This window comes from Plecotus auritus (assembly GCF_963455305.1).
Source record: "Plecotus auritus genome assembly, chromosome: 11".
NCBI classification, from domain to species: Eukaryota; Metazoa; Chordata; class Mammalia; order Chiroptera; family Vespertilionidae; genus Plecotus; species Plecotus auritus.
In genome coordinates, this window is record NC_137777.1 from 1,711,806 (window position 1) to 1,738,941 (window position 27,136).

Consider the following 27,136-nt stretch of genomic DNA (forward strand, 5'->3'; position numbering starts at 1 on the left):
TTGAAATAGTTGTGCAAAGCAACAGTTTAGGTGTTTTCCTACGCCACCATCTTGGTTCGCCCCGGGAAGTGCACCTTGAAGTCCCCTGTCAAGCCCCGCCAGGTGGGGGGCGCGGCCTGAGGTCCCCTGTCAAGCCCCACAGGGGCGGGGGGCACATAGCCTCAGGTCCCTGCTGATTGCTTGTTAAGGGTCCTTATGGGAACTTGGCCTCAGCTGTGGGTGCAGCCATCTTTGTGATGGAGTGATGGTCAATTTGTATATTCCCTATATTATATAGGATAGCTTTATTTTAAGAACTAGATGAAATCTAACATTTGGGAGAATATAAATTTGTCACTCTTAGCTGGTAAGAACTTAGGAACTTCGGACACTTGGTGAATTTTGTATGCTTGGGCAACTCTTAAAAGATACTTTTATGTGGAGACAGTAAGTCCTAGGTGACACAGCCATTGTTCATCCTCTAATTGACAGTTTAGTTCACATGCCTAAGTATCAGCACACTCAGCAGATGCAGAATTTGTTGTCAGAGATAACTGTACCTGTACAACCTCAATAGCCGTTTCTTTACTAACGCCAGGATTGACTTTTTACACCAAGAGGAGCTTGCTCTTTGCACCTTACGGTATGAGTTAGGCCTGTGGTCGGCAAACTGCGGCTCGCAAGCCACATGCGGCTCTTTGGCCTCTTGAGTGTGGCTCTTCCACAAAATACCACGGCCTGGGTGAGCCTATTTTGAAGAAGTGGTGTTAGAAGAAGTTTAAGTTTAAAAAATTTGGCTCTCAAAAGAAATTTCAATCATTGTACTGTTGATATTTGGCTCTGTTGACTAATGAGTTTGCCGACCACTGAGTTAGGCAATAAATACATGTGGCATAAATGAACCAACACAGTTTTACGACCGAATAAATGTTACTTGTTAGTGAGCTGTGCCCGTCAAAATGTCCAATGAATATCAGAGACATTTGAGTTACAATTTTGCCACTAAAGGCACTTTTATTAATTTATCATTTTTTAAAAATATATTTTATTGATTTTTTTAGAGACGAAGGGAGAGGGATAGAGAGTTAGAAACATCGATGAGAGAGAAACATCAATTAGCTGCCTCCTGCACACCTCCCACTGGGGATGTGCCCTTGACCGGTATTGAACCTGGGACCCTTTAGTCCGCAGGCCGCCGCTCTATCCACTGAGCCACACCGGTCAGGGCTCTTCATCATTTTATTGAGAGTCAGCGTCTCAGTAAAATGCCAGCACCCAAATCCCTTGGGCGTGCTGTGGGAGGGGCGGCGTGCGTGGACTCCTGTGTAGTGAGGCGTTTCCTAGTGTGTTTGTTGTGCCCGTTATTTTGTTGACCTTCACAGCGGGAATCTGGAGGGTCTATACGGGGGAATGGTGAGCACCCCTGAGCGTTAACTCTTGTTCGTTCTGTTTCAGCAGAACCTGTATTTTTGTTTTGGCTTTTTTATCAGGTTAGATATGAAGGAACTATGTTTAGATTCTCTGTACCGCCGTTTCCAGAGAAGCGGAGAGAGAACGTACAGTACCCTCCCTTACTGCTGTTATTGATTCTGAAAGCTCATCTGTGCTCCGCTGTTCCTGTGTCCCATGCTCTGGTGTGGTGTCATGAGGAAAACCTGTTGGTGGACGTAGTGGATGTGGGTGGCTGACTTGTTGGACATTGTTCTGTGGATGCAGTTTCATTTAAAGATGTCCCAAATGGGACTCCCAGTGTGAGAGAGGGTGAATGATTCAGTGATTTTGACCCATTTTAGAATTTCTGAAAGATATTAATCAGCACACTCTAAAAATAAACTAGAATCTTGTTATAACTTGTTCGCTGTAGAGCAGGAGTCTATAAAAATAAGTTTTGACACTAAAGCTAATGACTTAATATAAAACAAGAAAACTATTGTCTTACCCTGAAATAAAGTTTTCCCTTTGCCATATAGTATTTTATTCCTCTTTATCTCTCTGAACTTGTACTTGTTAAAAGTGTGAATATTTGGTTGGTAACCTTTTGCAAGTAGTGGTGGCCATTAGTTTGAAGGGCTACGTCAGTGTTTAGTCAAGAAGTATTCGTATTGCCCGGCTGGCATGTCTCAGTGGTTGAGTATCAACCTATGAACCAGGAGGTCATGGTTCCATTCCTGGTCAGAGCACACGCCCAGGTTGCAGGCTCCATCCCCAGCGTAGGGCGAGCAGGAGGCGCTGATCAGTGGTTTTCTCTCATCATTGAGGTTTCTGTCTCTCTCCCTTCCTCTCTGAAATCAATAAAAATAGGTATTTTTTTTAAAAAAAGAAGTTGTCGTATTAGCTAAACTTGGACAGGAACCATTGGCAGTACTGAAATGGTTAGCTCTTAGGACGCCTGGTCTGACATGAAGTTTCGTTGTTTGGTCCACAGATACGTTAAGATTTAAATGAGTTTGCCCGTCCCTTGGCTCCCAACACTGAATGGAACACCAGGCCTTAACTCGGCGTAGAAGCTAACTTCGCCGGGGGCGTGCCTGGGGCGGGCACACTGTGTTCTGTTGTCCAGTCTTACTTCTGGGCTTCTGGGTCTGTTGAGGAATTTGCTAGCTGACAGAGTGTTCAGAAGAGAGCAAGCAAAACGCAAACTCTCCTGTGGGGCCGAAGCACTGAGCTGACATACAGAATAAAGTATGGAGTAATTTAGGGGTAATGTTTTCTGTTAGAGCCCTAGCCGGTGTGGCTCAGTGGATAAAGCGTTGGCCTGGGGACTGAATGGCCCCCGGTTCAATACTGGTCAAGGGCATGTACCTCGGTTGCAGGCTCTTCCCCGGCCAGGCCCTGGTCGGGGCTCGTGCAGGGGGCAACCAGTCGATGTGTTTGTCTCACATCAATGTTTCTCTCAGTCTTTTCCTCTCTCTTCCAGTCTCTAAAAATCAATGGGAAAATACCCTCAGGTGAGGATTAACAAAACCAGAAACTTCCTGTTAGAGATGTGAGTGCGTTTTATATTACACCCTGTGCTGTATTCTATTGCACAGTCAGATGAAAAACTCAAATATAATACATGAATTTGGTTTTGATGAATGAAATAAAGCAAATGATTACATTTTCCCACCTGGAAATAGTGTTTAAAAATCATGGGATTAATCTTTAGGACAGTCTTGTGGTGATGTATTTTCCTCGGCAGGAATTGATATTCTGCCGTGGGAGTGGTCTGCTAATGGGGAGAGTGGAGCTCTATTTGGAGGGGAGAGCATTTCCCTTCACTGAGGTTCCCACGGGGGCTTCGAGCATCAGCATCAGTGCAGGTGCTGAGCCCCTAATGGCCATTGTAAAGAGGCGTATTACCTGCTTCGCCTGAACACGTCCTCCCTCCTGCTCTGTCAGTCACGTGTACTCATTGTGGGAAGGCACTTGTACAATTCTGTTAGATCCTTCTCTTCACGTGAGATGTTGAGCATGTTTTATTATTTTGCAGATGGATCACAGGTGGTGGGTCGGCGGAAGCACGTCAGGTGCAGAGTTCGCTGAAGTGTGAAATAGGTAGATGTTCCTGGTCTTGCACGAAGGTCCAGAAAATGCTGAAGTTTGAGTTAGGCAATAGGTCCACTGCGAATCTGTGTGGGAATGCCGTCTCCCCTCTGGCTTTCCCTTCCGACAGTGGGGAACGGGGTAGAGCAGCTCGGAGTTACTGTGATTCTGCCGAAGTTGGTTGTTTCTTAAAGTCCCGTGTGAGAGCTCCTAGGTTACATCAGCTCTTCTTAGGAGGAGAGACTCTTGTTATGTCTTTCACTACTTTTTTATAGTATTCATCTTCATATCCAGCATCAAGCATCATGACTGACACAGTTTGTATCCAGTATGTAAAGGTAAACATCTGTTGAATGAATAAGTCTAAAATGTATTTTTTTAAAACAGCATCGTTTTCCATTCCTTTTTATTGTAGGTGAAGAGTGATTACATGTTAGAGATCGCTGACCAAGTAGACCAGGACATCGCTTTGAAGTTGGGCTGTCTAGAAATACGGTAAGGCGCTCACTGTACATGGACGTTTTTATTTATCAGTGGTTTTTGTTATTTTGGGAAATTACTCAGGTATTTTCCTTTTCTCATAAAGATTATCAATAAAATATCGAATAAAATGTGAGCGACAACTTGAGACGATTCTATTGCATGTCTGATGTGGTTGCCCTGTGGTGTGGGCCTCCACCGGAGTGGGTGAGGCTCTGACTGTGTGCGCGGGCCCTTGAGGGAAGGTGCCGTTCAGAAGCAGGGAACGTATCTGGTCCCTTACAGCTGGAATCGGCGCCTCGTCTTTCCAGAGAGTCAGACCTGCTTCCCCTTAAAGGGAAAGGAGGCTGTCCAGTAGAAGTAGTGTGGGTTGCCCTGGCCGGGTGGCTCCGTTGTTGAGTGTTGTCCTGTGCACTGAAAGGTCGCTGGTTCGGTTCCCAGTCAGGGCACATGCCCAGATTTCGGGTTCAACCTCCAGTCAGGGTGCGTGCGTGTGGGAGGCAACCAATCAATGTTTCTCTCTCCTGCTCTCCCTCTCCCTTTTTCTCTCTAAAAAATTAATAAAAACATTTTGTTAAAAATTTCAAAAAAATAAATAGGTCTGGGTTAATCCATTGTGCTTCATTAGGATGTGGGGACATGCTGCGAATCAGATTCGTTCTGTATTCGAGTTCATCAGAATGTTTGTGGCTGAGCCACAGGTGGTTCAGTCCCTCCCACCCTACAGTTCTTTATCATTGGACAGCGTATGTGTACAAAACCTTATCTCTTTCCCGATTTTAGGCGATCGTACTGGGAGATGCGGGGCAATGCGCTAGAGAAGAAGTCTAACTATGAAGTATTAGAGTAAGTACCACACCTTGGAAACGAGCCGTTAGAAGCAGATGTTCAGAACTAGCTCAAATTGTAGTTTTTGTTAGTTTATCAAAAATACTAGGAACTAATGTAGAACTTTCTAGAGGGTGTCGGGGTGGGGGGCAGTGCTTGATATCTGAGATGGCTGTCCACCCCAAGTTTTGGAGAAGGAGTGTGGGCGGGGCGGGTGGGGGCTGCTGATCGGGCAGCAGGCTGATCCAGGAGGGGAGACCAGCTTCTGCGAAGGCACAGGAACTGGATGAGGTAACGGCTGGGAAGCCGTCCCTTTGTCTTGGATAGAACACCTTGCTCTGAGGAGACAGCTGGGCTGCTCGTAGTATTTTTATTCTAAAAATCATCAGATCCAACTTCAGAGGATGGGAAAAGCATGGTCTGGAAATTAAAATTTTCAGCCTAGGGTCACATCGGTGCTGAGATTTGCAAAGATGAGAAGTTAGAGAAGTAAGTGGAAACCAGGGGCTTCGGGAATGAACGGATACATGCAACCCGGGACGTATGTTACAGAGCCAAGCAGGCATGTATAAAGATGGAGTGAAGCCCGCCGTAAAGAGCAGCCGGGTTTAGAGGAGAGGGCAGGCTTTGGATGTGGGCTCAGCCCCATGCACTGGCGTGATTTCTGTGTGATGCCGCTGACTTCCACGTGTTTTTAAATACTTTATATCCGGTTTCTTTGTTTCCTTACGTAACCCTGAACAGACACCTGCATTTCACTTCCCCCCCTGATCCTTTTGCACATCCCCCGGGTCTCCGCCATTCCTTGCCCTGTCCAGGCTTTATCTCATCTTACCAGCACAGGACTGCCACCTAGTGGCCACGAGCCCTGGGCACTGGGTCCTCACAGGAAAAAGGGAAGCTCCTGCCCATCCGTGTTCTGGGCCCGAGTGCTGGCGGCTCTGGGTAATGGGGTGGGTTTGTAGCCTGAGCTAAAGGAAGTTAGCGGACCCAGCGTCCTCACACCCTCAGCTTCTGTCCTCAGGCAAATCCCTTAACCCCTGGTTTCCTGTGTGAGCCCGAGACGACGAACCTCGACTAACTAACGTGTCCCTTAGTCAACAAGTTCAGCTTAAAAAAGAATCCGCCTTTAGGATTAATTCACAGTTTATTTTTAAAAACTCCCATAGCATGTTCCCTTTTTTTAACCTAACCAGGCCCCTCTGCAAATACAGCATCGCCCCCTTCACATGGACATTGGAAGAAGAGCAGTTTATCTGTACATTGCCGTTCCAAAGAGGCAATATTTAAACTGGGTTTCCAGTAAGTGTTAACAGAACAAAAGGCTTTCTACGTAAACCACATGCATTGATGTCTTGTGCGTATATGTAGATCAGCGGCTGCCAACCTTTCGGACCTCACGGACCACCAGTGGTCCGCAGACCACCGGTTGGCAACCGCTGTTCTCGATGATGACTAGTCCTGCCCCTTGGGTGGCCTTGCTGGTGAGCTGGAATGTTGTTGTGCTTCCTTCCTGGATCGCATCTGCAGGGGTAAATAGGTCACACTCCTGGGCTCTGGCAGTAGTGTCATTCTGTTCATTGACTTGGTGGTGTTACTGTTACAAATCTTTTTCTATTTCAGAAAAGATGTTGGTTTGAAGCGGTTTTTCCCCCGGAGTTTACTGGATTCTGTCAAGGTAATTAGAGTTCTGAATCACAGTCAGATGGCCACCTACTCACACCCCCTGTGATACGCGGTTTCCTCCCTCCTGTGTTAAGTGGTGATGTTGTAGGTACAGCTTTCTGATCCTTACTCTTCAGGAGTGTCAGAAGCTGTCACAGCTGAGGAGACAGGAGACTCGAGGAAGTGAGCACCTGACGGTCAAAGGGAGGAGTGCCCAGTGTCCTCGGTGGACAGGCAGTGGCACGTGGGCACAGTCTAGTGCAGTGGACAGGGCCGGACCAGGGCCAGGAAGGTGTCCACTCAGGTGGGCTGAGGAAGGCCGGGGCTCTGCTGTCTGCTGGTGTGAGAAGTTGCTCTCCAATTCCCAAGCGATGAAATAAAGTGCTTTCTGGAGCACCATTGGGGCGCTTCGTTCCATTCTTAGAGAAAACAGTAATTCTCACGTCTGATTAGCAGGTGACCTTTGCGGGCTTGGCACTTAGTCGAGTTCAGAATGCCCGGCTGAGGAGTCCTCAGCACTCCGCTGTGGGCACCTGCTGCGTGCCAGGTCCTGAGCGTGGGCGCAAGGAGAGGGACCCTGGTGCCTGCATGAAAGTCCCCTCTGATACAGGCCCCGTGGGCAGGGCGACAAGAAGCAGCCCGTGCTCGTGGCAGCAGCATTTACAGTAGTCAAGGCAGGGAGCAACCTCCGTGTCCACCGATGGGTAAATGGATCAAGACGATGCACACACATGGAACAGTACTCAGCCCTACAAAGAAGCAGATCCTGCCCTCGCCATTTTGGCTCAGTGGATAGAGCGTCGGCCTGTGGACTGAAGGGTCCCAGGTTCGATTCCGGTCAAGGGCACATGCCTGGGTTGCGGGTTCGATTCCCAGTGGGGGGTGTGCAGGAGGCAGCCCATCATTGATTTTCTCTCATCATTGATGTTGCTATCTCTCCCTCTTCCTTCCTCTCTGAAATCAATAAAAATATATTTTTTAAAAAAAGAAGCAGCAGATCCTGCCATGTGACAGCATGGCTGTTCCTGGAGGGGCATGTGATGGGTGAAATAAGTTAGAGACAAATACCATATGATTTCACTTCTGTGTGGAATCTAAAATCCAAATCCAAAACAAAATAGACCCAAACTCATAGATACAGAGAACAGATGGGTGGATGCCAGAGGTGCGGGACGGTGGGTGAAATGGGTAAAGGGAGTCAAAAGGTACAGACTTCCAGTTACAAATAAACGTCACGGGGACGTGACGCACAGCAGGTGATGGTAGCTGATGACACTGTCTTGCATATTTGAACGTTGCAAAGAGTAGCTTTTAAAAGTTCTCTTCACAAGAAAAAAACTTGCAACTCTGTGAGGTGATGGGTATAACCAGACATGGGGCCGTCATTCTGCGATATATACAAATATGGAGTCATTGTGTGGCCTGCCTAAAACTAACACAAAGTATGTCCGTTATATCTCATTTTTAAAAAAGCACACTTTGCATGCACTGTTAACACATCTATATTTAGCAGCCTATTATTTCTTTCTTGGAAATTTTCTCTAGCATTACATCATAACCTCCTCATCTGGAAGCCCTAGGCATCCATTGTTGCAAGCAGCGTCTGATAAATATTTGGTTGACTGATAGGAAATTATTTTTGTGTTGTAATTTCTGATGCTCTGACCTAATAATACTGCTTCATTATTATTATTGTTATTATTTTAGTCCTCACCTGAGGATATTTTTCCATTAATTTTTAAAGAGAGTGGAAGGGAGAGGGGAGAGACCCAGAGAGAGAAACATCGATGTGAGAGAGACCCATCGATTGGCTGCCTCCCACAGGAGCCCCAGCCAGAGCCAGGGATGGAGTCTGAAACTGAGGTGCATGCCCTTTGGCCGGAGTGGAACCTAGGACCCTCCAGTCCACAGGCCAGCACTTTATCCACTGACCAGACCAGCTACGGCAGTGCTGCTTCGTTTTGAGGAAGTGTCACGTTCTCAGCAGCTTTCTCTATGTGAATCCGTTGGAAATTGAATAGCATGCGGGGATAGGGGGGAGGCCTTGTTTCCCACACGAATGAAGGGCATGTTTCTCTCCTTCCTCATGCATGGATGCCGGTGAGCGGTGTGCTCCCACATGTCCGTGTGTGTGTCCCACCCCATGCACCGTGTGCTCCCACGTGTCCGTGTGTGTGTCCCACCCCATGCACCGTGTGCTCCCACGTGTCCGTGTGTGAGTCCCACCCCATGCACCGTGTGCTCCCACGTGTCCGTGTGTGTGTCCCACCCCATGCACCGTGTGCTCCCACGTGTCTGTGTGTGAGTCCCACCCCATGCACCGTGTGCTCCCACGTGTCCGTGTGTGTGTCTCACCCCATGCACCGTGTGCTCCCACGTGTCCGTGTGTGTGTCTCACCCCATGCACCGTGTGCTCCCACGTGTCCGTGTGTGTGTTCCACCCCATGCACAGTGTGCTCCCATGTGTCTGTGTGTCTGAGTCCCACCCCATGCACAGTGTGCTCCCACGTGTCCGTGTGTGTGTTCCACCCCGTGCACAGTGTGCTCCCACGTGTCTGTGTGTGTGTCTCACCCCATGCACCGTGTGCTCCCACGTGTCCGTGTGTGTGTCTCACCCCATGCACAGTGTGCTCCCATGTGTCCGTGTGTGAGTCCCACCCCATGCACCGTGTGCTCCCACGTGTCTGTGTCTGAGTCCCACCCCATGCACAGTGTGCTCCCACGTGTCTGTGTCTGAGTCCCACCCCATGCACAGTGTGCTCCCACGTGTCTGTGTGTCTGAGTCCCACCCCATGCACAGTGTGCTCCCACGTGTCCGTGTGTGAGTCCCACCCCATGCACAGTGTGCTCCCACGTGTCTGTGTCTGAGTCCCACCCCATGCACAGTGTGCTCCCACGTGTCTGTGTCTGAGTCCCACCCCATGCACAGTGTGCTCCCACGTGTCTGTGTCTGAGTCCCACCCCATGCACAGTGTGCTCCCATGTGTCCGTGTCTGAGTCCCACCCCATGCACCGTGTGCTCCCATGTGTCCGTGTGTGAGTCCCACCCGTGTACAGTGTGCTCCCACGTGTCTGTGTCTGAGTCCCACCCCGTGCTCTCCTTTTCAAAGCACCTGTGTGTGCACAGTTTTCTCATATTTCTCCATGGAATTCCGTGATGGGATTTTAATGTCGGTCACCATCACACAGCCGTTCTGAGGGCTGGGGAGAGAGCTGGGGAGACAGTCCCAGCAGCGTGCGTTCCTACAGACAGCCCTGCAGAGCCTCTGTGCCAAGCCTGCCGTTCTGTGACCATCCTCAGCACGCATGCCCTGGACTCCCCAGGCTGGGTCAGGAGTGGTTTTCTAAGGTTTCTGCTGGGAGATGCCAAATCCTTCAGAAAGGCTGCACCGACTGCCCCCTAGCAATGGACATGTGAGTGCCGCGGCTCCTCACCTGTGCCAGGTCCCTGTCACGGGCAGGGGCATGTGTTTAATGCCTCACTCTTCACATGTTCTAATGAGCCAACATTACCTTACACATTTCTGTCTAAGATACAAAGCTCAGAGCTACCGAACTGTACACTGGAAAGTGGTGAAGGTGGTATTTCTGTGTATTTGTATTTCATTATAGCTAGCTATTCAAAAAGAAACACAGCTCCGACGAGCATGACATTTGCAAAGCTGTGACGTAGGTGCACTGAGTGGTACGGAAGACCTCTTCCTCGAAGTCAGCGGGTATTGCCCGGCTCTTGACTCACGCTCGACTCTGCAGAGGTTTTTGTGATTGTGTCGTGCAGGCCAAAACACTAAGGAAACTGATCCAGCAGACATTTAGACAGTTCGCCAACCTCAACCGAGAGGAGAGTATCCTGAAGTTCTTCGAGATCCTCTCCCCCGTGTACAGATTCGACAAGGAGTGCTTCAAGTGCGCGCTCGGGGTAAGTGCGGCCTGCTGGCTTTTCTTACCTAGGTCTATCTAGATTTCTGATGGACATGGAATTTGTCACATTTTAAACATCATCAGAATGTGGGGGAAATGCCCCCAAAATGAATCAGTGTGAGTACAATCGCCTTTCTTGGTAGCATGCCTGTGTTCTGTTACCAGGGGTGGGCAAACTTTTTGACTCGAGGGCCACAATGGGTTCTTAAACTGGACCGGAGGGCCGGAACAAAAGCATGGATGGAGTGTTTGTGTGAACTAATATAAATTCAAAGTAAAGGAGCGGAGGGGAGAGCAAGAGAACCGGATAGAACAGCCGGATCCGGCCCGCGGGCCGTAGTTTGCCCACGGCTGCCTTAGACTCTTTCTTCCAGCCGCACAGTCTGTTGATACCTGTTCAGACTGTCTTCCCCAGCAACCTTGAGCTTCACGCCCACTGGAAGGAGCGCAGTCTCTGGCTAGGCTAGGGAGATGCGGGTCGATGAGGTTATAAATACTTCATGTTATTCGGTTAGACAGATGAATGGCTAGCTAAGCCAGCCTCCCATTGGTCCTTTAATGTGCCCCGGGCCCTTTATCTAAAATAGTTCTTTTCCTTCCGGTACCTCTGCCTTCACCTGTCTCACCTTCAAAAGTCAAGCTGGATCATTTCGGTGGAGCTGGCGATCGGCCCCGAGGAAGGCATCAGCTACCTCACAGACAAGGGCTGCAATGTAAGTCTCTCCGGGGCGTCCCAGCCACCGCTGCACACGCCCCCCACGTGGGGTTCCTGCCCTGAAGACGGGGTGACGTGGGGAGTGGGCTGGCTGCAGGCCGAGGGCTGAGCTAAGGAATGGGCATTCGCTGGGTCTGTGGCACTGGAACACTTGTAGGCTGAGCGAGGGAGAAGCCAGTGAAGGGCGGTGAGAGCGCCAGGGCGGTGCAGGAACCCCACGGGCGCCAGTCCCCTAGGCCCAGAGGAGAGTGAGCCTTGGGGCTGTGCTGCCCAGACGCCAGGGCAGGGGCATGGAGGGCACCCAGGGGCATCTGAAGACTCCTGTGCCTGAAAGCAAAGCTGTAAAGACGATTTGCGGGGGAGGAAGCTGAGTTTGAGTCCTTGGTGATCCAGAATTCCAGCTCCGCCCCAGGGGTGTAACCCATGCTTTGGGGGGCACTTGGCAGGAGAAGCCGATAGCTTGTGATGTGCTAAGAGCAAGAGGCCTCAGCCAGGCTGATGGCTTGGGATGACGGCGTAGGACTTGACTGCATGCAGAGGAGTCCCTTTGATGAAACGCTGAGGGCCACACCGAGAGGCAGCCTTAGCCTCCTAAGAAGTCAATTCTGGGGGAAACGGAGCACAGGCCCTGGGCCTGTCTGCATGGGCAGGTCCTTGGGCACCTCCTCCTCCTGAGCTCCGTTCCACCCCGGAACTGGAGGTCTCGGACTCATGCAGGCTCAGGATGTGCGGGAGTGGGTGGGCCCAGCCCCGCCCTGTGGGAAGGGGAGCGGAACATCCGCTCCATCCAGGCATTTCTCACGGTTCCATCCCCGTCTCTCCCCGGGTGGTGAGGAGCCAAGTCAAGGACTCCCTTCTCCTTCCTGTTTGTCTCCTTGTCTGGTACGTGCGGGCTCGTGGCCAGCTCCCGGGGCAGTGCCCCTCCTTGGCCATCAGGGGCACAGAGAGCAGGCACATCGAGGCCCCGCAGTGAGCACACGGTTCCAGCGGCTCCACCACTGCTCAGAAAGAGACGCCCTGGTGCTGTTGGGACCGTCCCTTCCCCCAGACACCCAGGGCCGGGGCGGGCGTCCTCAGGAGAGCGGGACGGGGCACCGAGAGCCTCCTGGGATGTGCGGAGCCCGTCTTCGATCTGTGGTCCACAGTGTGTGCCTTTCTTCCCGAAGCCCACACATCTGGCCGACTTCCATCAAGTGCAGACCATCCAGTACTCCAACAGCGAAGACAAGGACCGGAAGGGGACGCTCCAGCTCAAGATCGCGGGCGCGCCCGAGGTACGGACGCTCACGGCGTCGCGGGGAGACAGAGGCAGGGGGGCATTTTAGAAGCCATGGTGTTTTTAGGGTGAGATGTCCATGGGTCCGCAGCACTGTTACATTACAAATAATCGTGATTAAATGTCCCAAGAGTAGAACAGGACACAGAGATTTAAAAATCAATTGAGAGCATCGTTGTGAAGATGATTGAAGATGAATGCGAATTACCAAGGCAATCAACTTCTTAAAGTCGTATAAAAACACATGGGTTCTGTGAACTGTTGTTTCCCAGACCACGGTGTCTGGCCCCAGAGCCTGGGTGCTCCGTCAGCAAGCCATGAGGGCACCAGAGGCAGCTGTGGCGCCGAGTGAGCACCTGGCAGGTGCTGCCTAAGGCAGCCTTTCTGAAGATGGACGGGAGCAGCCGTGCTGAGTCTGGCCAGCGCGGCACACTGTGTGCGTGTGTGGAAGCGTGCTAGGCGCCCCCCCCCCCCGCTCCCCTGTGGTGTGCGGTGCACGCCAGGCCCCGGGCGCGCTCACCTGCAGCGCTTCTCACCTGTCCTCGGGCCTCGCCGCCTTGGGGGGGCGTTTCTGAGGCTCTGGGAAATGCATTCGATTCTTCGTGTTCAACGACACGGTCACATTGAAACCTTGTCGCACATGGAAATTTCCTGCAAATAGCTCAGGAATGTTCTTGTGAGGCACGGTCATTTTCACACTGGCTCTTTGCTTTCCCCCAAGTAACAAGGAACAATGCAGGTGAGGCAGGTTGTTCATTTACGAGGGGATTGTAAATACTACATGAGGTAGCACACGCCTGTTTTTGAAAGTCACGTACAGCTGTGATTGTTGCCTGGATGGCACTCGGTGGCAGGTTGTTAGGAAGGTTATCGAAGTGCATGTTTTCTGTTGGAAAGAGGGATGTCTAAGCTCTTAAGCAAAACATGGCTGTACCTGGTTAAGAATAATGATATTTTACTAATTTCCTTTCACTTAGAAAAGCTACGAAGGATGGTTGATAAAAACGTACTCCACGTTGGTGTCGTTTCTAAAATAAGCCCTACTTTAGCCCCCGGTTATCTGCGTGCTCCCTTTAATGAGAGTGTGCCAGAGGGACCAGGCGCTCTGAAGGGAGGTACTTTTCACCTCCTTGTGTTCTAGAAAGTGAGTCTCCGTGTGAGTGAGGCTTCTGTTTTCGTCTGCGTGTGCCTTCTGTCACAGTCTAGGAATAGCGTCTTAAATATCAAATTTCCTTTTTCCCTCAAACCTTATGACAAGCCTTGTTTCACTCCCACTCCTGTCTCCACGGCATCTAGAGGTCTGATGTCACGCGCAGCTGTCCCTCTGGTTGTGGGGAGAACAATAGCGGCTCTTTCTCGGTCTGTTCCCCTTTTAGCCGCTGACAGTGACAGCACCGTCCCTGACCATTGCCGAGAACATGGCCGACTTGATCGATGGGTACTGCCGGCTGGTGAACGGAGCCTCCCAGTCCTTCATCATCCGACCCCAGAAAGGTGAGCTTCTGTGTCCGTTGGCGCGTTCCCACCGAGTTGGGAGACGAGCTACCCCGCAGCCTGGAGCCCTTTCGATGACTCTGAGTGAACGCGGACGAGTGGCTGAGCCCGTCAGTCTGCTTCGTGGTTTTCCTGGGGACGTGGCCCAGCCCCCGCCCAAGCGCTGGGTGTGACCTGAGCTTAAAGGAGGCTGGTGTGTGGTGAGCGGTGCACTCGGAGTGTTCTCTAGGAAACCTGGTATTTTAAATAAACTTTGGGGGTAATGTTCTGGGTTGGTTTTGTTTTCAGTTTCTCTGCTAACTCATGTAAATAAATCATGAGGTAAAAGCAGCGATTAGGATGAACGATCGCCCTAGCGGGGGCTGTATTGCTTCAGAAATGGTGTGTGGGTTTTGCAAAGCAGTAGGAAGGGGTGTGTCAGAGGCTTGGGCTTCTGAACGTCAAAGAAAGCTTCCCAGCGGGACAGCCGCGTGGGGAGTGCAGCGGGGAACGGCTTTGGGAGTGAGTCGCGTGGCTCCAGCCCGAGCCTCTGCTGCCTCCGCGGCCTCCTCTCCGCCTCGGCGCTCATCCCTGAGCACGGAGTGGGCCTGTCTCCTGTGGGCTGGGCAGGGTCAGCGCTCCCGGGTGCACGGAGGCCTGGGCCTGCGCCTGCGCACGCGTGTTCCCGCGTCAGCTCTTGTGTTCCCATGCTGCCGTGGCTGCCGTGGGATCGGGACGCACTCTGGGACCCTGACTTGGAGATTGCTCATCTGTGGGAGACACGGGACACCGACTTTAGAGCCTGGTAGGTGGCTCCACAGTCGTCCCCACAGAGCAGCCAGCTGTGTGGCAGGCGGACACAGGATCCCTCCGGCGTGCACCTGGTGGCGAGGGTGGCTCCAGAGGAGAGTCCGCAAGGGCTGGGCGGGGTGTGCCCACGTGAGCAGGCTGGGTTTATCTGGGGAGTATGGAAAAGCAGGAGGAGCCCTAGCCGGTGTGGCTCAGTGGGTAGAGCGCCGGCCTGCAGACTGAAGGGGCCCGGGTTCGATTCCGGTCAAAGGCACATGCCCAGGTTGTGGGCTTGATTCCCAGTAGTGGGGTGCAGGAGGCAGCCAATCAGTGATTCTCTCTCATCATTGGTGCTTCTCTCTCTCCCTCTTCCTCCCTCTCTGAAATCAATGAAAATATGTTAAAAACCAAACCAAACACGGAGAGCACGAGGAGAACAGAGCCCTGGGCCAGGGATGGGAGGAGCAGTGTGTGTGCACGCGTGTGGAGCACAGGCATCATTTGGAACCTTTGTTGCTGCTAATAAGCTCATTTATCAAAATGTGAAACTGTACCATGTCCAGGCCTTTGGTATGGAGTGTCCCCTGGGACCATACGGCACCTGGTCTTTGAGAGCCTCCTGGGAAGACGCCTTTCATCCTTTTGTCACTTTCACACTTGAACTTCCCTTAAAGGCTATTGCTGAGACACTGGAATGGGACTCACCCTTCTCAGCCCTGAGTGCTACGCTGATCTTCCGAAAGGAATAGGCGGAACCTCACCATGTCTTTCCTTTTTCCCCAGAAGGCGAACGGGCTTTGCCATCAATACCAAAGTAAGTGCTGCTGTGTGCGCGTCGTGACTCACTGGCTAGAAACTGGAAATCACTGCCTCATTACCACCTGCCTGGCAGCCAGGCCGCCACCCTTCTGAATGGGGCCTAGCAAGCATTTGCAGATGGAGATCGAGCCCGTTGTGATCACGTGATGTGTGAGGGTCTGATACGAAGCTGCTTCCCGCTCAGTAGGGAGCTCAGGGACAGGCAGAGTGGCGAGCCGGGGGCCGGGGAGACGGGCAGTCACCGCTGGTCCTGAGGAACCTGGAGAGAGGGACCATGCTGGCTATTTGACAAGTGAGAGCATGAAAAATTAGGAAGTAACTTAAGTTCATTTTTTTTGCTTGATTATGTCATTGATTTCGTAGTCAGGGTGTCGATGTATAAAAATTTAAAATTGATAGTAATGCCTGAAGAACTTAACGACTCTCTCTCAGCCAGTGTGCTGGGAACTGGGACCAAGTGACAGCTGAGGCTGGGGTACAGGGCGGGCTGGGCGGGCGGCCAGCGTCCCGGGCCTGCGGAGGAGCACCCCTGGAGCCCGGGGCGAGGGGCACCCAGCACCCCTGCTCTGCCCCCACTGTTCTCCTCCCACCACCGCCGCCCGCGGCTCCTCCCGTTTTCAGCTCTTGTTCTCCTGTCTGGGCTGCCCCCGTGGACCTCTGTGCCAGAGTCCCCGAGACCACCTCAGGGTTCACGATTCTCCGGAAAGGACTCAGCACATGGTCACAGCTGTGCACTGTCACAGCAAAAGGGCACCAAGCCCAACCAGCATGGAGGGGGCACAGGGGTGACATGCAGAGGACACCAGGACAGGCTCCCAAGAGCGCTCTCCCAGCACACTCAGCGGGACAGCCCCTGTTCCTCCAGCAACAAGTGAGAACATGTGGAGGGTTGTCGACCCAGGAAGCTGGTTAGAGCCCAGTGCCCGTGGTTTTCAGGGGCTCCTGGGCATAGACACACTCTCTGCCCGGGATGGACTAAAACCCAGACTCCCTGAAGGAAAGCAGGACTTCAGCAGGACCTGTGCTGTTGGTGCGTGTGGGCACAGCGCTCTTCTCCCTGCCAGGGAGAGGCTGGAGCCCTCCTGAAACCCAAGTCCCCAGCACCAGCCACAGCCCCTCAGAGGACAGCAGCCCAGCCTGTGGGTTAACTTTTTTCTGCTCACCTACAACCCACCTGTGTCCAGCTTGGCCCGTTGTCCTATCCGTTGTCGGCACTCCGGCAGGAGGGCGCTTCCTCGTTCAAGCCCTTGCCTGACCGTGGCTCTGAGGATAAATGCCAGAGCCTAAGCCCGCTGGGTCCCGTGTGACCACTCCCCTGCCGCTCACCGGCCTTGTGCCGCCACCCCCCACACTCCGCTGCTCAGCCGCACTGAACTTGGAGTTGCTGGAGTGCCACCCTCTCGCTCCTGCCAGGCCTCTGCGAAGGCTCTGCCTCCAGCCCCCTCGTCGCAGCCAGGCCTGTTCACCACTCAGATCTCACCCACCCCGCTGCCTCTGGACCCTCCCAGGAGCCCTGTCCTGGAAGCGGCCCTGTGTGCTTCCCATAACACACCGACTTCACCGTGGTCCTTAGACTTCGCAAATCGTCTCTCTGCTCGTCCACACCCCGTGACTCTGGGGAAGGCCAGGGTCATGTGTCCTCGCCCTGGGCGCTGCCTGGCACACAGTGGGCACAGTCTGTGTGTGGGTGAATGGAGGGGTTGGGGGCAGCTTTCTCTTAGCTTTTAGGCAGGGTGCTTCACAAACTCGGTGATGTCTAATGAACATTTATTAGTGTCCCACATCGGGCCAGGAGCTGCAGCTCAGCGTATCTCCAGTTGTGGGAAGTCTTTAAGGATGACTTTGAGGATTAAAACACACAGGACGCAGAAGTGTAGACATCAATGTGCGTGGAGAAGGTGCTAGGTTAGAACTGGTCACAGAGACCGGAGAACCTGAATAGATAAAGCAAAGGTTAAGTCTTAGAGCACAGCCCCCATTGTTGCCGTTGGCCAGGAAGGGTAAGAAGGTGACTTTCAACAACAGACAGGCAGGCCCTGGGGAAGGGGACCCGGGCCTGAGCAGCAGGGGACGGAAGAAGGCGAGGCAGCCTCTGCCCACGCACCCCGACATCCAGGCAGGGGCTCCCGGCGGAGGCAGCTGCAGTGCAGAGGCGCGGGGTTCGTGGGAAAACAGCTTTGTCCAGCCGTGGGCAAACTACGGCCTGTGGGCCGGATCCGGCCTGTTCGGCTGTTCTATCCGGCCCGCGGAGCCGAAAGAGCGGAGGGTTCTCTTGCTCTCCCCTCCGCTCCTTTACTTTGAATTTATATTAGTTCACACAAACACTCCATCCATGCTTTTGTTCCGGCCCTCCGGTCCAGTTTAAGAACCCATTGTGGCCCTCGAGTCAAAAAGTTTGCCCACCCCTGGAGACTTTTCTTACTTAAAGGCACCGTCTTAGGTAGAGAATGCCATAAATGGAGCTCAACTCTATGGCTTTGTGCTGAAACCATTCCTTACCCAGGTTTACAGTTTCACAGGGACTGTTTCTAGTTCTCAGAATCGACGTGCTATTTAAGTTCCAGTTTTTCCTAGTTGCCATTGCGTGTACTGGGCAGAGTTTTATTCGGGACTTCCATAGCCAAAGCCTCCGTGTCTGGGAAAAGTTTCTTACAAAAAGATCGAAGTGACTTTGACTTCTGAAGACTGTAGGGTTCCTTTATTCTGTGTTTTCAAACATTTTTAACTGAGCTCTGCTTTCGTTTTTTAAATGTCACTAAAACCTGTGGCCAGCATTTTACTTTATGTGGATAAATATGTAAAACACGAATGTTGCGCCATCTCCTGACACCAGTAGCCAGGCACGTAAGCTCACTCTTCCAGCCTGTGAGTGGCGCTGTCTGCTCACAGCCACCTGCTCGTGCCTGTGCTCTGGGCGCAGGGTTCAGACTGTTCTAGAGAGCAAGTCCACTTCCAGGCCACAGAGCCTGCGGTGTCCGCCCAATTCCCGACCTTCACAAGGTTAAGGCCGCTGGGGAGGTAAGGGTTTGGGTGGTAGAATCCAATTTTTCAAAAGTCCGTCCTCTGAAACGGGAGTCCCCGCGGGAAATGGCCTGGTCCTCCTGATGGCCGCAGGGTGGTTTGAAAGCGTGGTGGCCGCTCGGTCCTGGGCACGGCGCTCACAGCGGTCCCCTCTCTCTTGCAGGCTGGCCAACAGTGAGAAGCAGGGCGTGCGGACACATGCCGTCTCCGTGTCAGGTAAGGGGCTCGGCCTGGAAGCCCAGAGAGCCAGCTGCGCAGGCTCCGCTCCCAGCAGTGCAGGAGGCAGCAGGTTCTGCTCCTCCCGTTACGACCGCTCCTTCGGAGCAGCCCATGAGTAAGACATTCTGACTGCCCAGCTTCATCACTTTACCTCGTTAAATGGGTGTGAGTATGGCTCATCGTTTCTTTTGTAGATGAGATGTACATGTATAATTCCAGATTATTCACGATTATATAGAATTCCAAGTTATTCTTCAGTTTTACTGTCATGTTAATCATACCTACTGTGAACATTTTTACTTTTTGAATTGCCATTATAATTTATCTTTGCAGTTCAGCAGACTTCAACAGAATATACTTTGTATATCATTGTTTCTGGAAGTTCAGAATATGTGAAACATTTTTAGATGGTTTTTGTCTTTCACAATTAACATAAAATGGTGTTTGAATATTACTGTTAGAACTATAGTTAAGATGATGGATAAGCACTGTCTTAACTATTTGTTGGCGTGATGAGTGTGGTGTACTTCCCTTGGTATGTTTTCAAAACATATGTGTCCTTTTCCCCATTGAAAATGTGAAAACAGGAAGGGGGGGGGGACAGCATCTTGGATGGACCCAAGTTTGCTCCCTTACAATACACATTATATATGTACACACACACACACAGAGGTCTACACATGTATCTGCACACAGGTAACCTGTTCTCAGATATATGTCACATTCCTAACGTGTGTAACAGCTTCCTAGCAGCTCTGGTGTCTGACAGTCTGACTTGGAGAAGCCTAGTTCCTGTTAGTTTAATTTGTCCTGACCCATCTTTCCTGAAATTCAGTTTTGTGCTTCTGCCTCGTTGATGACTTGGCTCTTTTTGTTCCCAGCACACACATGATCGCTCCTTCTCTTACTGTGCACAGACATCCTCTAGGCCAGCGGTCGGCAAACTCCTTAGTAACAGAGCGGCAAACCGCGGCTCTGGGCCCCTCTCAGGAGTATTGTGCGGTATTGATACGCTGAGCAAAGATACCCTAGCGATGCGTGTGTGCAACGACGTGTGTCGAGCACCCCCCTCCGAAGTCACTGAGCACTTCCCGCCAGGGTGGAGCGGAGGGTGGAGTGCCTGAGCGGAGCTGTGGCCCAGGCCTGCCGGCTGCAGGGTGGCCAGCAAGTGACAGAGGTTTTTAAATGAATCTGTGCTGGGACTTAGAGGGGTGCATTCAGGTAGCGGGAAAGGAGAAAGGCAGGAACAGTCGGAGCCAAGTGAGAGTCCCTGGTCTTCCGGATGATCCTGGGAGCCGCGTTGTTCTGGACGCTTTCTAGGAGGGTTGAGGCAAGGCCCTTGGTGGGTCTGGCTCCCGATGGTCCCTGGTGGGGAATAGAGCTATCTCCTGACATCCGGAGACGGCCGGCAGGCCCTCACTCGTATTTCATTGCGAAGGAAAAACAATTCTTAGGTCCTTAGTAGGACAGCTACAGTCGGTGCTCAGTGTGTGGGGAGTCTACCTTTGACATCAACTCCAGGTTTCTCCGTAAAAATGAGTGAGATCTTCAGAAAGTCTATGTAGAACAGTGTGCTTCTTCGGGCACATTATTGTGGACCTAGAGTAGGTTTTCAGCCTAATTACCAAGTGCGTTTGTTGTTTCTGTTTTTCTTTATGAAACTTGTGCCTATTACAGAGCACAGGTGGAACTTAGAACCCAGAGGCCAGTGCTTGTAACAAGGGGTCTGTAAGTGTGGGCCCAGCGGGAGGGGAGGCGTGGATCAGGACAGGGCTTCAATAAACTTCAATAACCTTTTAAAAACTGGTCAATAAAATACGAGAAGCCCAAGTGTCATCTTGCGAAATGTATTGCTAATATCAGAAGGCACCGTTATTTATTTTCTTGAAAAAGAAAACTTTAAAGGAGGGCTGGAAACCCTTAAATGCAAATTTTAGAATTTGAACTCAAGGTTTCTCCCCCCTCCCCCCAGGTGTGTAGCATGTTGTGGCTGCATAATAATTGTGGAATTGATTAAAGTCAGCCTGCATGAGTCAAGACAAAAATATATTTGATACTTTTTACAAGCAAGAAACCATCCGAATGTATGGCTATTGCTATGCTTTTGCATGTGTCATTTTAAAACTTTTTCATGGAGAATTTTATACTCAGAGAGGGTGGCCCTGGACGCTCCTCCCGCACTCACACGGTGCAGCCGCTGACCCTGCTCTTCGCAGCGTCCACCCCACACAGGCGTCCCGCAGCTGGTTTAAAGAGCCGAAGGCGAATTTCGCCTATAAATATTTCTAAAACTTAAGGACTCCTTTAAAAAATATCTGCTGCAAGAAAATGCACTAATTCCTTAACGCCGCCTCTCCCGTGGGTGCGCAGACCCCTCTGACCTGACCTCTGCCCGGTCACGCTCAGTCTGCTGGCGGGGGTCGGAGCACGCACTGCTTGAACTGCTGTCTCTCCGGTTTGCCAGGCCGTCAGTCAGGTCTCCTTGCCTTTCCTTTGCTGATGGCAAGTTGTTTGTTGAAGGCATGGTGCCATGCTGTTGTCCCGCACTCCGGTCTGGCTGCTCCATCGCGGTGAGGTCATGCTGGGTGCATTGCTCAGGCCCCTGTGTTCCTGCCTTTCCTCTGAGCTGGGCGTTAGGATCAGAAAAGTTTGATCAGAGTCGGGTTCGATGATTTGGCTTTTTTTACAAGACTGCATCCTGGGTGATCCACATGCCCCCTGGCTGTCTTTCTGCGATGTCCAGAGCCATCGATAGATTTGGTACGTGTGATGCATCCGTTATAAAACTCTGTGAGCACGTCCCGATGGCTTTAGCAGCTACTGACCTCCATTCCACGCCTGTATTCCATGAGGGCCGCAGCGTGAGGACATGCTATTCTGCCCTCTCCCTGTTGGTTATTTAGCTGGGCTATGTCTGAAGACATCTTCCCCTCACCAGCTGCTCCGTCACACTGAGGAATGGTCCCACTGCCACGGCTGTCTGACTCTTCCCTCCGCCCACCAGCTTCTAAAGAAAAGTTGCCTCCCTCCCCAGGTGATGGGGTGCAGCGGGGTTCCTCTTCCTGAGCCTCCTTAGTAAGGAGCGCATGGACTTTAACATGGCTGAGGGCAGGCGTTCCCGTGACCACCCAGGTGGGATGATTTGCCAGAAGGACTGTTTTTTCAGAACTCGGGGCTGAGCTCAAATTAATGAGGTTGGCACTGAACCATCACGTCAGGAAAGGAGTGGGACTGAGAGACCTGTCACTTACGTGACTGAAGGTCAGAGGACACACTCACCACGTGGACTGGCCTGGCACCCCCTGCTGCTGCGAGGAGTGTGCTCCGCTCCCCGTCCTCCTGGCTTGTTGGTGCCCTAACGTGTTGCCATCCGGACCCTGACCTGGGCTCTCCCTGGAACCACACCTGACGTCCTCATCTTTTTTTTTTTTTTAATAATTCTTTATTGTTGAAAGCATTACGTATATTCCCCTCCCCCCCCCCCCCCCCAATGACCCACTCCAGCACGTCCCCGCCCCCTCTCATCTTTCTTGATGGGTACCTGTGGGTTTGCGGTTAAATTTTCATGCCTCTTCTGTCACATGTCACTGCTGCATCTGAAAAGGCTGTGCTGTGGGCCCCTTGTTTGAATTCCCTGTGATATGCCTGCTATTGCCCTGCTCTACTCTACATGTTTCTTCTCTGTTTCTCACTGTGCTGTGAGCTCCTGGAGGCTGGGGTGTGTCTTGTTGATCCACAGGTGCCTCCTCTAGAGATAGTTGACTTTCAGATGAGCTGTGAGTATGTGAACAAGGGAGTGAATGCGTACATGATGCTGGTGGGTAGAGAGCTTTGCAGCCTGTGTATTCAGACATCCTCATCCCCAGTGTGTTTTGTTGAGGTGATTTACATAAGTGTACACAAACGGTCTGTGAGTCTGTCTTTCTGATGATTTGGGGGAAATTGCCCATAAAGCTCTTTCACAAATCAGGGTCTGATGGGCTAGTTTCTGCATCATCTTCTTTGTGGTTGAATGTTAGGTGTTCGCGAGAATCTGAATCATGTGTTGGTCTTTCCTTTCCATCCTGTTTTGTTTCGGTTGTGTTGTTTGTAAAGGTGTCTGTACCTTCACTTGGCTGACTGCAGAGTCTTGAGATTCTCCTTATGTCTTGCTGGAAGTTTCTGTACCTAGTGCTAATCTTTGCTAAAAGAGGAAATTGCATGTTAAAATATTATTTTTTTCCAAGCCCAAGTTAACCATAGTAAGAAATTATGTGTCAGTAGTCAAATAAAGTATTGCAATTTGGTGTTTATTTTGTAGCTATGTCTTAAAAATGTTTCTTTTGTATTGAAATAATGTTTCTGTTTTTCTCTTTCTCTCGCCTCTTTATAAAGGAGTGAGTCACTGCGAGCATAAGGCTAAGAAATCTAGGCGCTTTCTCCCCTTGCTCTTCTGTGCCCACGAACCTCCTACGGGTACTGCACTCCTATCTGCACAGGCCATTTCTAGCACAGCCCCGGCCGGCATCTGCCCAGATGCTTGTCGATGGTCTCGGGCAGAGCGCATCTCTACAGGGTGCCTGCGTATGCGCTGCCCCTGCCCAGCAGCGACTGGGGCGAGTGTTTGTGTAAAGGTCTTTGGGCTGCTCTGTCGATAGCAGACTCTCTGTTTGCCTGTTTGCTGGTGTGTACATGCATGGCAGGGCGAGAAGGAGCTTCCGGTTCCCCGTGGGGGGTGGGTGTGGGAGCGCAGGACCGCTGGCAGCTGCTGTGTTTGCACCGGGGTTCCTGACGGAGCATGCGGCTGGATGCAGGGAGTGGCCATGTGCCGAGATGCTTTCCGGGCTTTGGGCAGCGGTGGAGGGATGCTGGGCAGCAGAGGCTGCCAGGCCCCGTGGAGAGGGTCCAGAGAGCAGGCTCTAGTGAGGGAGCAGGAGCTTCTCCCAGCACCGGCGGATCCAGATGGAAACTGGCCCTGTGAGCCCGCCCCGCGCGGCCTCGTGCTGGGCTCACCCGAAGCGCCGCCAGGGCTGTCCCTGCTTCCCCTTGAGCACACACACCGACGACACCTTGCTTTCATCTTTACCGAGAGGGTCCAAGCTTCCTTCGGGGGGTTGCAGCCATTTTACCGCTTAATTGTGAGAGGCAATCCAATTAATTTTGTCCAGTGTGGTAGAGACGGCCTTGAACCCTACCGCACCGCAGTGTAACGGTACACCGTGTTGACAGCAGTGCCTTAAGTAAACACACTGCCACCGTCTTTCCTGTGTCTTTTGAAGTAGACCTTGGGGGGTAATTTTTTTGTTTTCCTTATGCTTTGATTTACTTGTCATTTTAATAGTGTTTTCCCTCTCTCTCCTTCCTCTCCTCCCTTCTCCACCCCTCCCCCTTTCTTTGCATGCCACCTGGATCTGCAGATGAAGTTAGTGGGGACGGTAATGTTTATTTTACATTCATGTTACTAATGTGAGATGGCTATTTGCTGATGTCATGTAGCTCAGGACTGAGTGAAAGGCAGGAGGTGGTTCTGTGTGACAGCACGTGTGCGGATGCTGGTGTGAGCGCACGTCTCGTGGGATTGCTTAGGGCTTCGACATGGAAGGAGAACTCCATTTCTTCACCTCGTCTCCCCGGTACATTTGACTTGTGGTATATATTCATGGTGTATGTCCCAGGTTTTGTTATTCAAACCAAAGTTGTAGAAAAGTGGTCCAGACGTATCTTTCAGCAAAACGCATCCCCCTCGAGAGCACACTGCCCCCCAAGTGCAGGATCTGGAGCCGTGCTCCGTGTGGGGAGGGAGCAGAGAGGAAGGGAGAAAGGGATCAGTCAGAGTCACACACACTGAAACACTCAGGGAGGTGTCAGCTGTGGTGGTGACTGCGGTTCCCCAAGCAGCCGGGGAGAGCACCCAGTCAACTGGAGTCCCCCTGCCCGTCAGGGTCTCCTCTGTCTACCTGTGCCCGCCCTGCGGAGCAGGCAGCGTTCACCCACGGACACTGAGCGAGGGTGCGCTCCTCCTCGGGGGCGGTGAACGGCTGCTGGCCCGGCCATTCTCATCTTCGTCCGCTTCAGCGATGGGACGCTTGCAGGGGAAGATCTCAAGTCCGCGGGGCTGGAACAGTGCGTCCTGGGGCCCTCAGCCGGGAGCGAGCGCACTTCTAGACACTCCTGGGGGTGGCAGGTGAGCGGCTTCCGCTCAGGGGTAGTTCCTGTGCGTGGCGATTCCCTGTTGTGCAGGTGTGGCCACTGATGACCCGAGGCCACCCGGAGGTGCGTGGCCAGGTCTCGGGCTGCAGCCGCCTGTGCGCCCCTCTGCCCGTGCTGTCCTCAGCTGGCCTGGCGATCCTGCGCAGAGGCTCACCGCTGAGGGGGCTCCGCGATGGCTGCGGAAGCACAAGCTGGCCGTGAAGACGTCCTCGCGCATGCTCCCGCATTTGGATGCCAATGCTGTGAACTACGCAGGGCAGTTCCTGTTACCCCCGTTGTACAGACAGACAGACGGCCTGTGCCTTCCATCACGTAGTCCAGGCCAGAGGTCCACAAACCAAGGTCCACGGGCCAAACCCGGCCCGCCTGCTGTTTTTACGTTGCCCCTGGAGCTCAGAGTGATTATTACATGTTCTAATGGGTGGAGGGAAACAAAAGTAGAAGAGTATTTGTCACATGGAAACCATATGAACTTCAGATGCCAGTGTCCATAAGTCGGTTTTGTTGGAACACAGTCATGTGGCTCATTCATGTAGTGGCTGTGGCTCTTACCCATGGAGTGTGAGCCGCCTGGGTGAGCGTGATCAGCGGAGGCGGTGTGAACAGCATGTGGGCCTCTTTCAGAAAGTTCCGGACCCTGGCTGAGTCACGTGGCTAGTGGACAGGAAAGAGCAGGGCGAGTCAGAGCAGGTGGGTGGACGCTGTGAAGTTGGTCCGTCCCCCGAGTGGCCGGGAACCTAGTCACCGAGCAGATGCTACCCCGTGGGACGGATGACTCATTCACTCCCTGAGGCCGGGGAACAGGTTGTTAGAATTGCAGATGTTCAAGCCAGCACGAGGGGAAAGGGCCACCGTTTCCTGCCAGCGAGCGGAGGGGGCCTGGTGACAGGCCCACCTTGTCTGCAGCCTCTCGGCGCTGGAGAAGTCGGGGGCCTGTGCAGCCCCCCACCAACAGCTGTGGGGTGTTGCTGCCACTGCCGCGCCCTCCCGGACTCCAGGGCATCGGGCCCCTCCGCCGCATGTCCATAGCGTCAGGAGTGCCTCCCATGTCTCCTCCCTCTGCTTCACATGAGAACCGGTACTTCCCCTGCAGGTCTCTGAGCTGGTGGGTTCTGTCCTTCTGTGTGTCGTTGTGTCACTTTTATTCTATCACGTACGGTGATACCAAGCCTTTCCGATTACATGTCCGAGGTTTTACAAGTCCCCATTTTTAATAATTGTTTATTCAAAACGGTTAGCTCCTGTGTCTCACAGGTGCTGAGTGGCTCCCTTCTGTCCCCACATTGCATTTCAGAGGGTCTTTTGTTAAGCTAGCTCACACAAAAAAGCAAAGCCATTGGCCTACATCATGACAATTTATTGTTCTTAAGTATTCCCTGAGAACAGACAAGAGGGAGGAATACAGAAATAAAAGCTTGAAAGGTTTGGGTAGATTAATTATTTTTCTTCAATCCTGTACGTAGTATTAGGGTTAGGGGAGACATGTAAGAATAACATACGTTATCTGCCTGCATGTAGAATTTATTTGCTAAGTGTGTTAAAGAGAACTGGTGTACCTACTTTATATTCTGCCAGTTGACTTTTCCTTTACTTTAATAACTTGTAACGATGGTTACAAATTAAGGAGCGAACGCCCCTGGGAACTCCCAGGTTTGCTCTCCATCATTACGGAGCCGGGCGTGGACAGCTGGAAGCCTAGAGCGTACAGTCTCCGTTTCCTTTGGTTTCTGTAGTTTTAGTATCGGCATGAAGTATTAGTGGCATCAGAGAAGAAAGAGCTTTTAGTTTCTTGTTTCTCTGGGGTTTCCGGCAGCCACCAGTTCAGTGTCAAACTGAGCCCCAGTCAGAGGATGGTCCCCAAAGGACTGACTGCCCTTCCCTGGCCCCAGCTCCCCTCCAGGCACGGCGGTAATTGTCCCCCGGGGCGCAGGGGCTTTCTCCCTGTGGCTCCCCCAGTTCGTGGTGGTGGATGTTTAAGTAGCTGAGTCATGGAAAGGAGCCAGTGGAAACCCTGGAACTCCTTGTCCTTATCTCAGAAAATAACACATTTTAACATGTGTGATCCCATTTCATTCTTCACGTATGCTCTTCAAATGTCTGAGTGAGGAAGTTAGCGCACATACATTCCTGGGTTGCCTTCGCCCTGAACAAAGGAAGTAAGTCAGCCCGGGCACCCTGCAGAAGTCGGCTGCCACTCATTTCCCAAGGAGAGCACGGTGGCGTCGCCTCAGGAGTGC

At 52.1% G+C, this 27,136-nt stretch overlaps 1 protein-coding gene across 22 annotated transcripts in view; it reads left to right on the forward strand.

The window, feature by feature from the left end:
- Nucleotides 1-27,136, forward strand: part of PTK2 (protein tyrosine kinase 2) — a 118,666-nt gene that overhangs the window by 41,008 nt on the left and 50,522 nt on the right. For 10 of the 22 annotated variants that reach the window (XR_013959314.1, XR_013959316.1, XR_013959317.1 and 7 more), the window contains 11 exons: nt 3,920-3,999; nt 4,768-4,830; nt 6,436-6,490; nt 10,256-10,396; nt 11,034-11,111; nt 12,280-12,387; nt 13,766-13,883; nt 15,435-15,465; nt 18,655-18,707; nt 23,085-23,165; nt 24,107-24,124. Coding sequence is in view for 11 of the 22 variants with exons in the window: in XM_080646576.1 (XP_080502702.1) it covers nt 3,920-3,999; nt 4,768-4,830; nt 6,436-6,490; nt 10,256-10,396; nt 11,034-11,111; nt 12,280-12,387; nt 13,766-13,883; nt 15,435-15,465; nt 18,655-18,707; nt 23,085-23,165; nt 24,107-24,124 (826 nt within the window). In the remaining 11 variants the exon portion in view is untranslated. The remainder of the gene's footprint in view (nt 1-3,919; nt 4,000-4,767; nt 4,831-6,435; nt 6,491-10,255; nt 10,397-11,033; nt 11,112-12,279; nt 12,388-13,765; nt 13,884-15,434; nt 15,466-18,654; nt 18,708-23,084; nt 23,166-24,106; nt 24,125-27,136) is intronic. The other 12 variants (XR_013959311.1, XR_013959312.1, XR_013959313.1 and 9 more) reach the window with 2 other exon arrangements.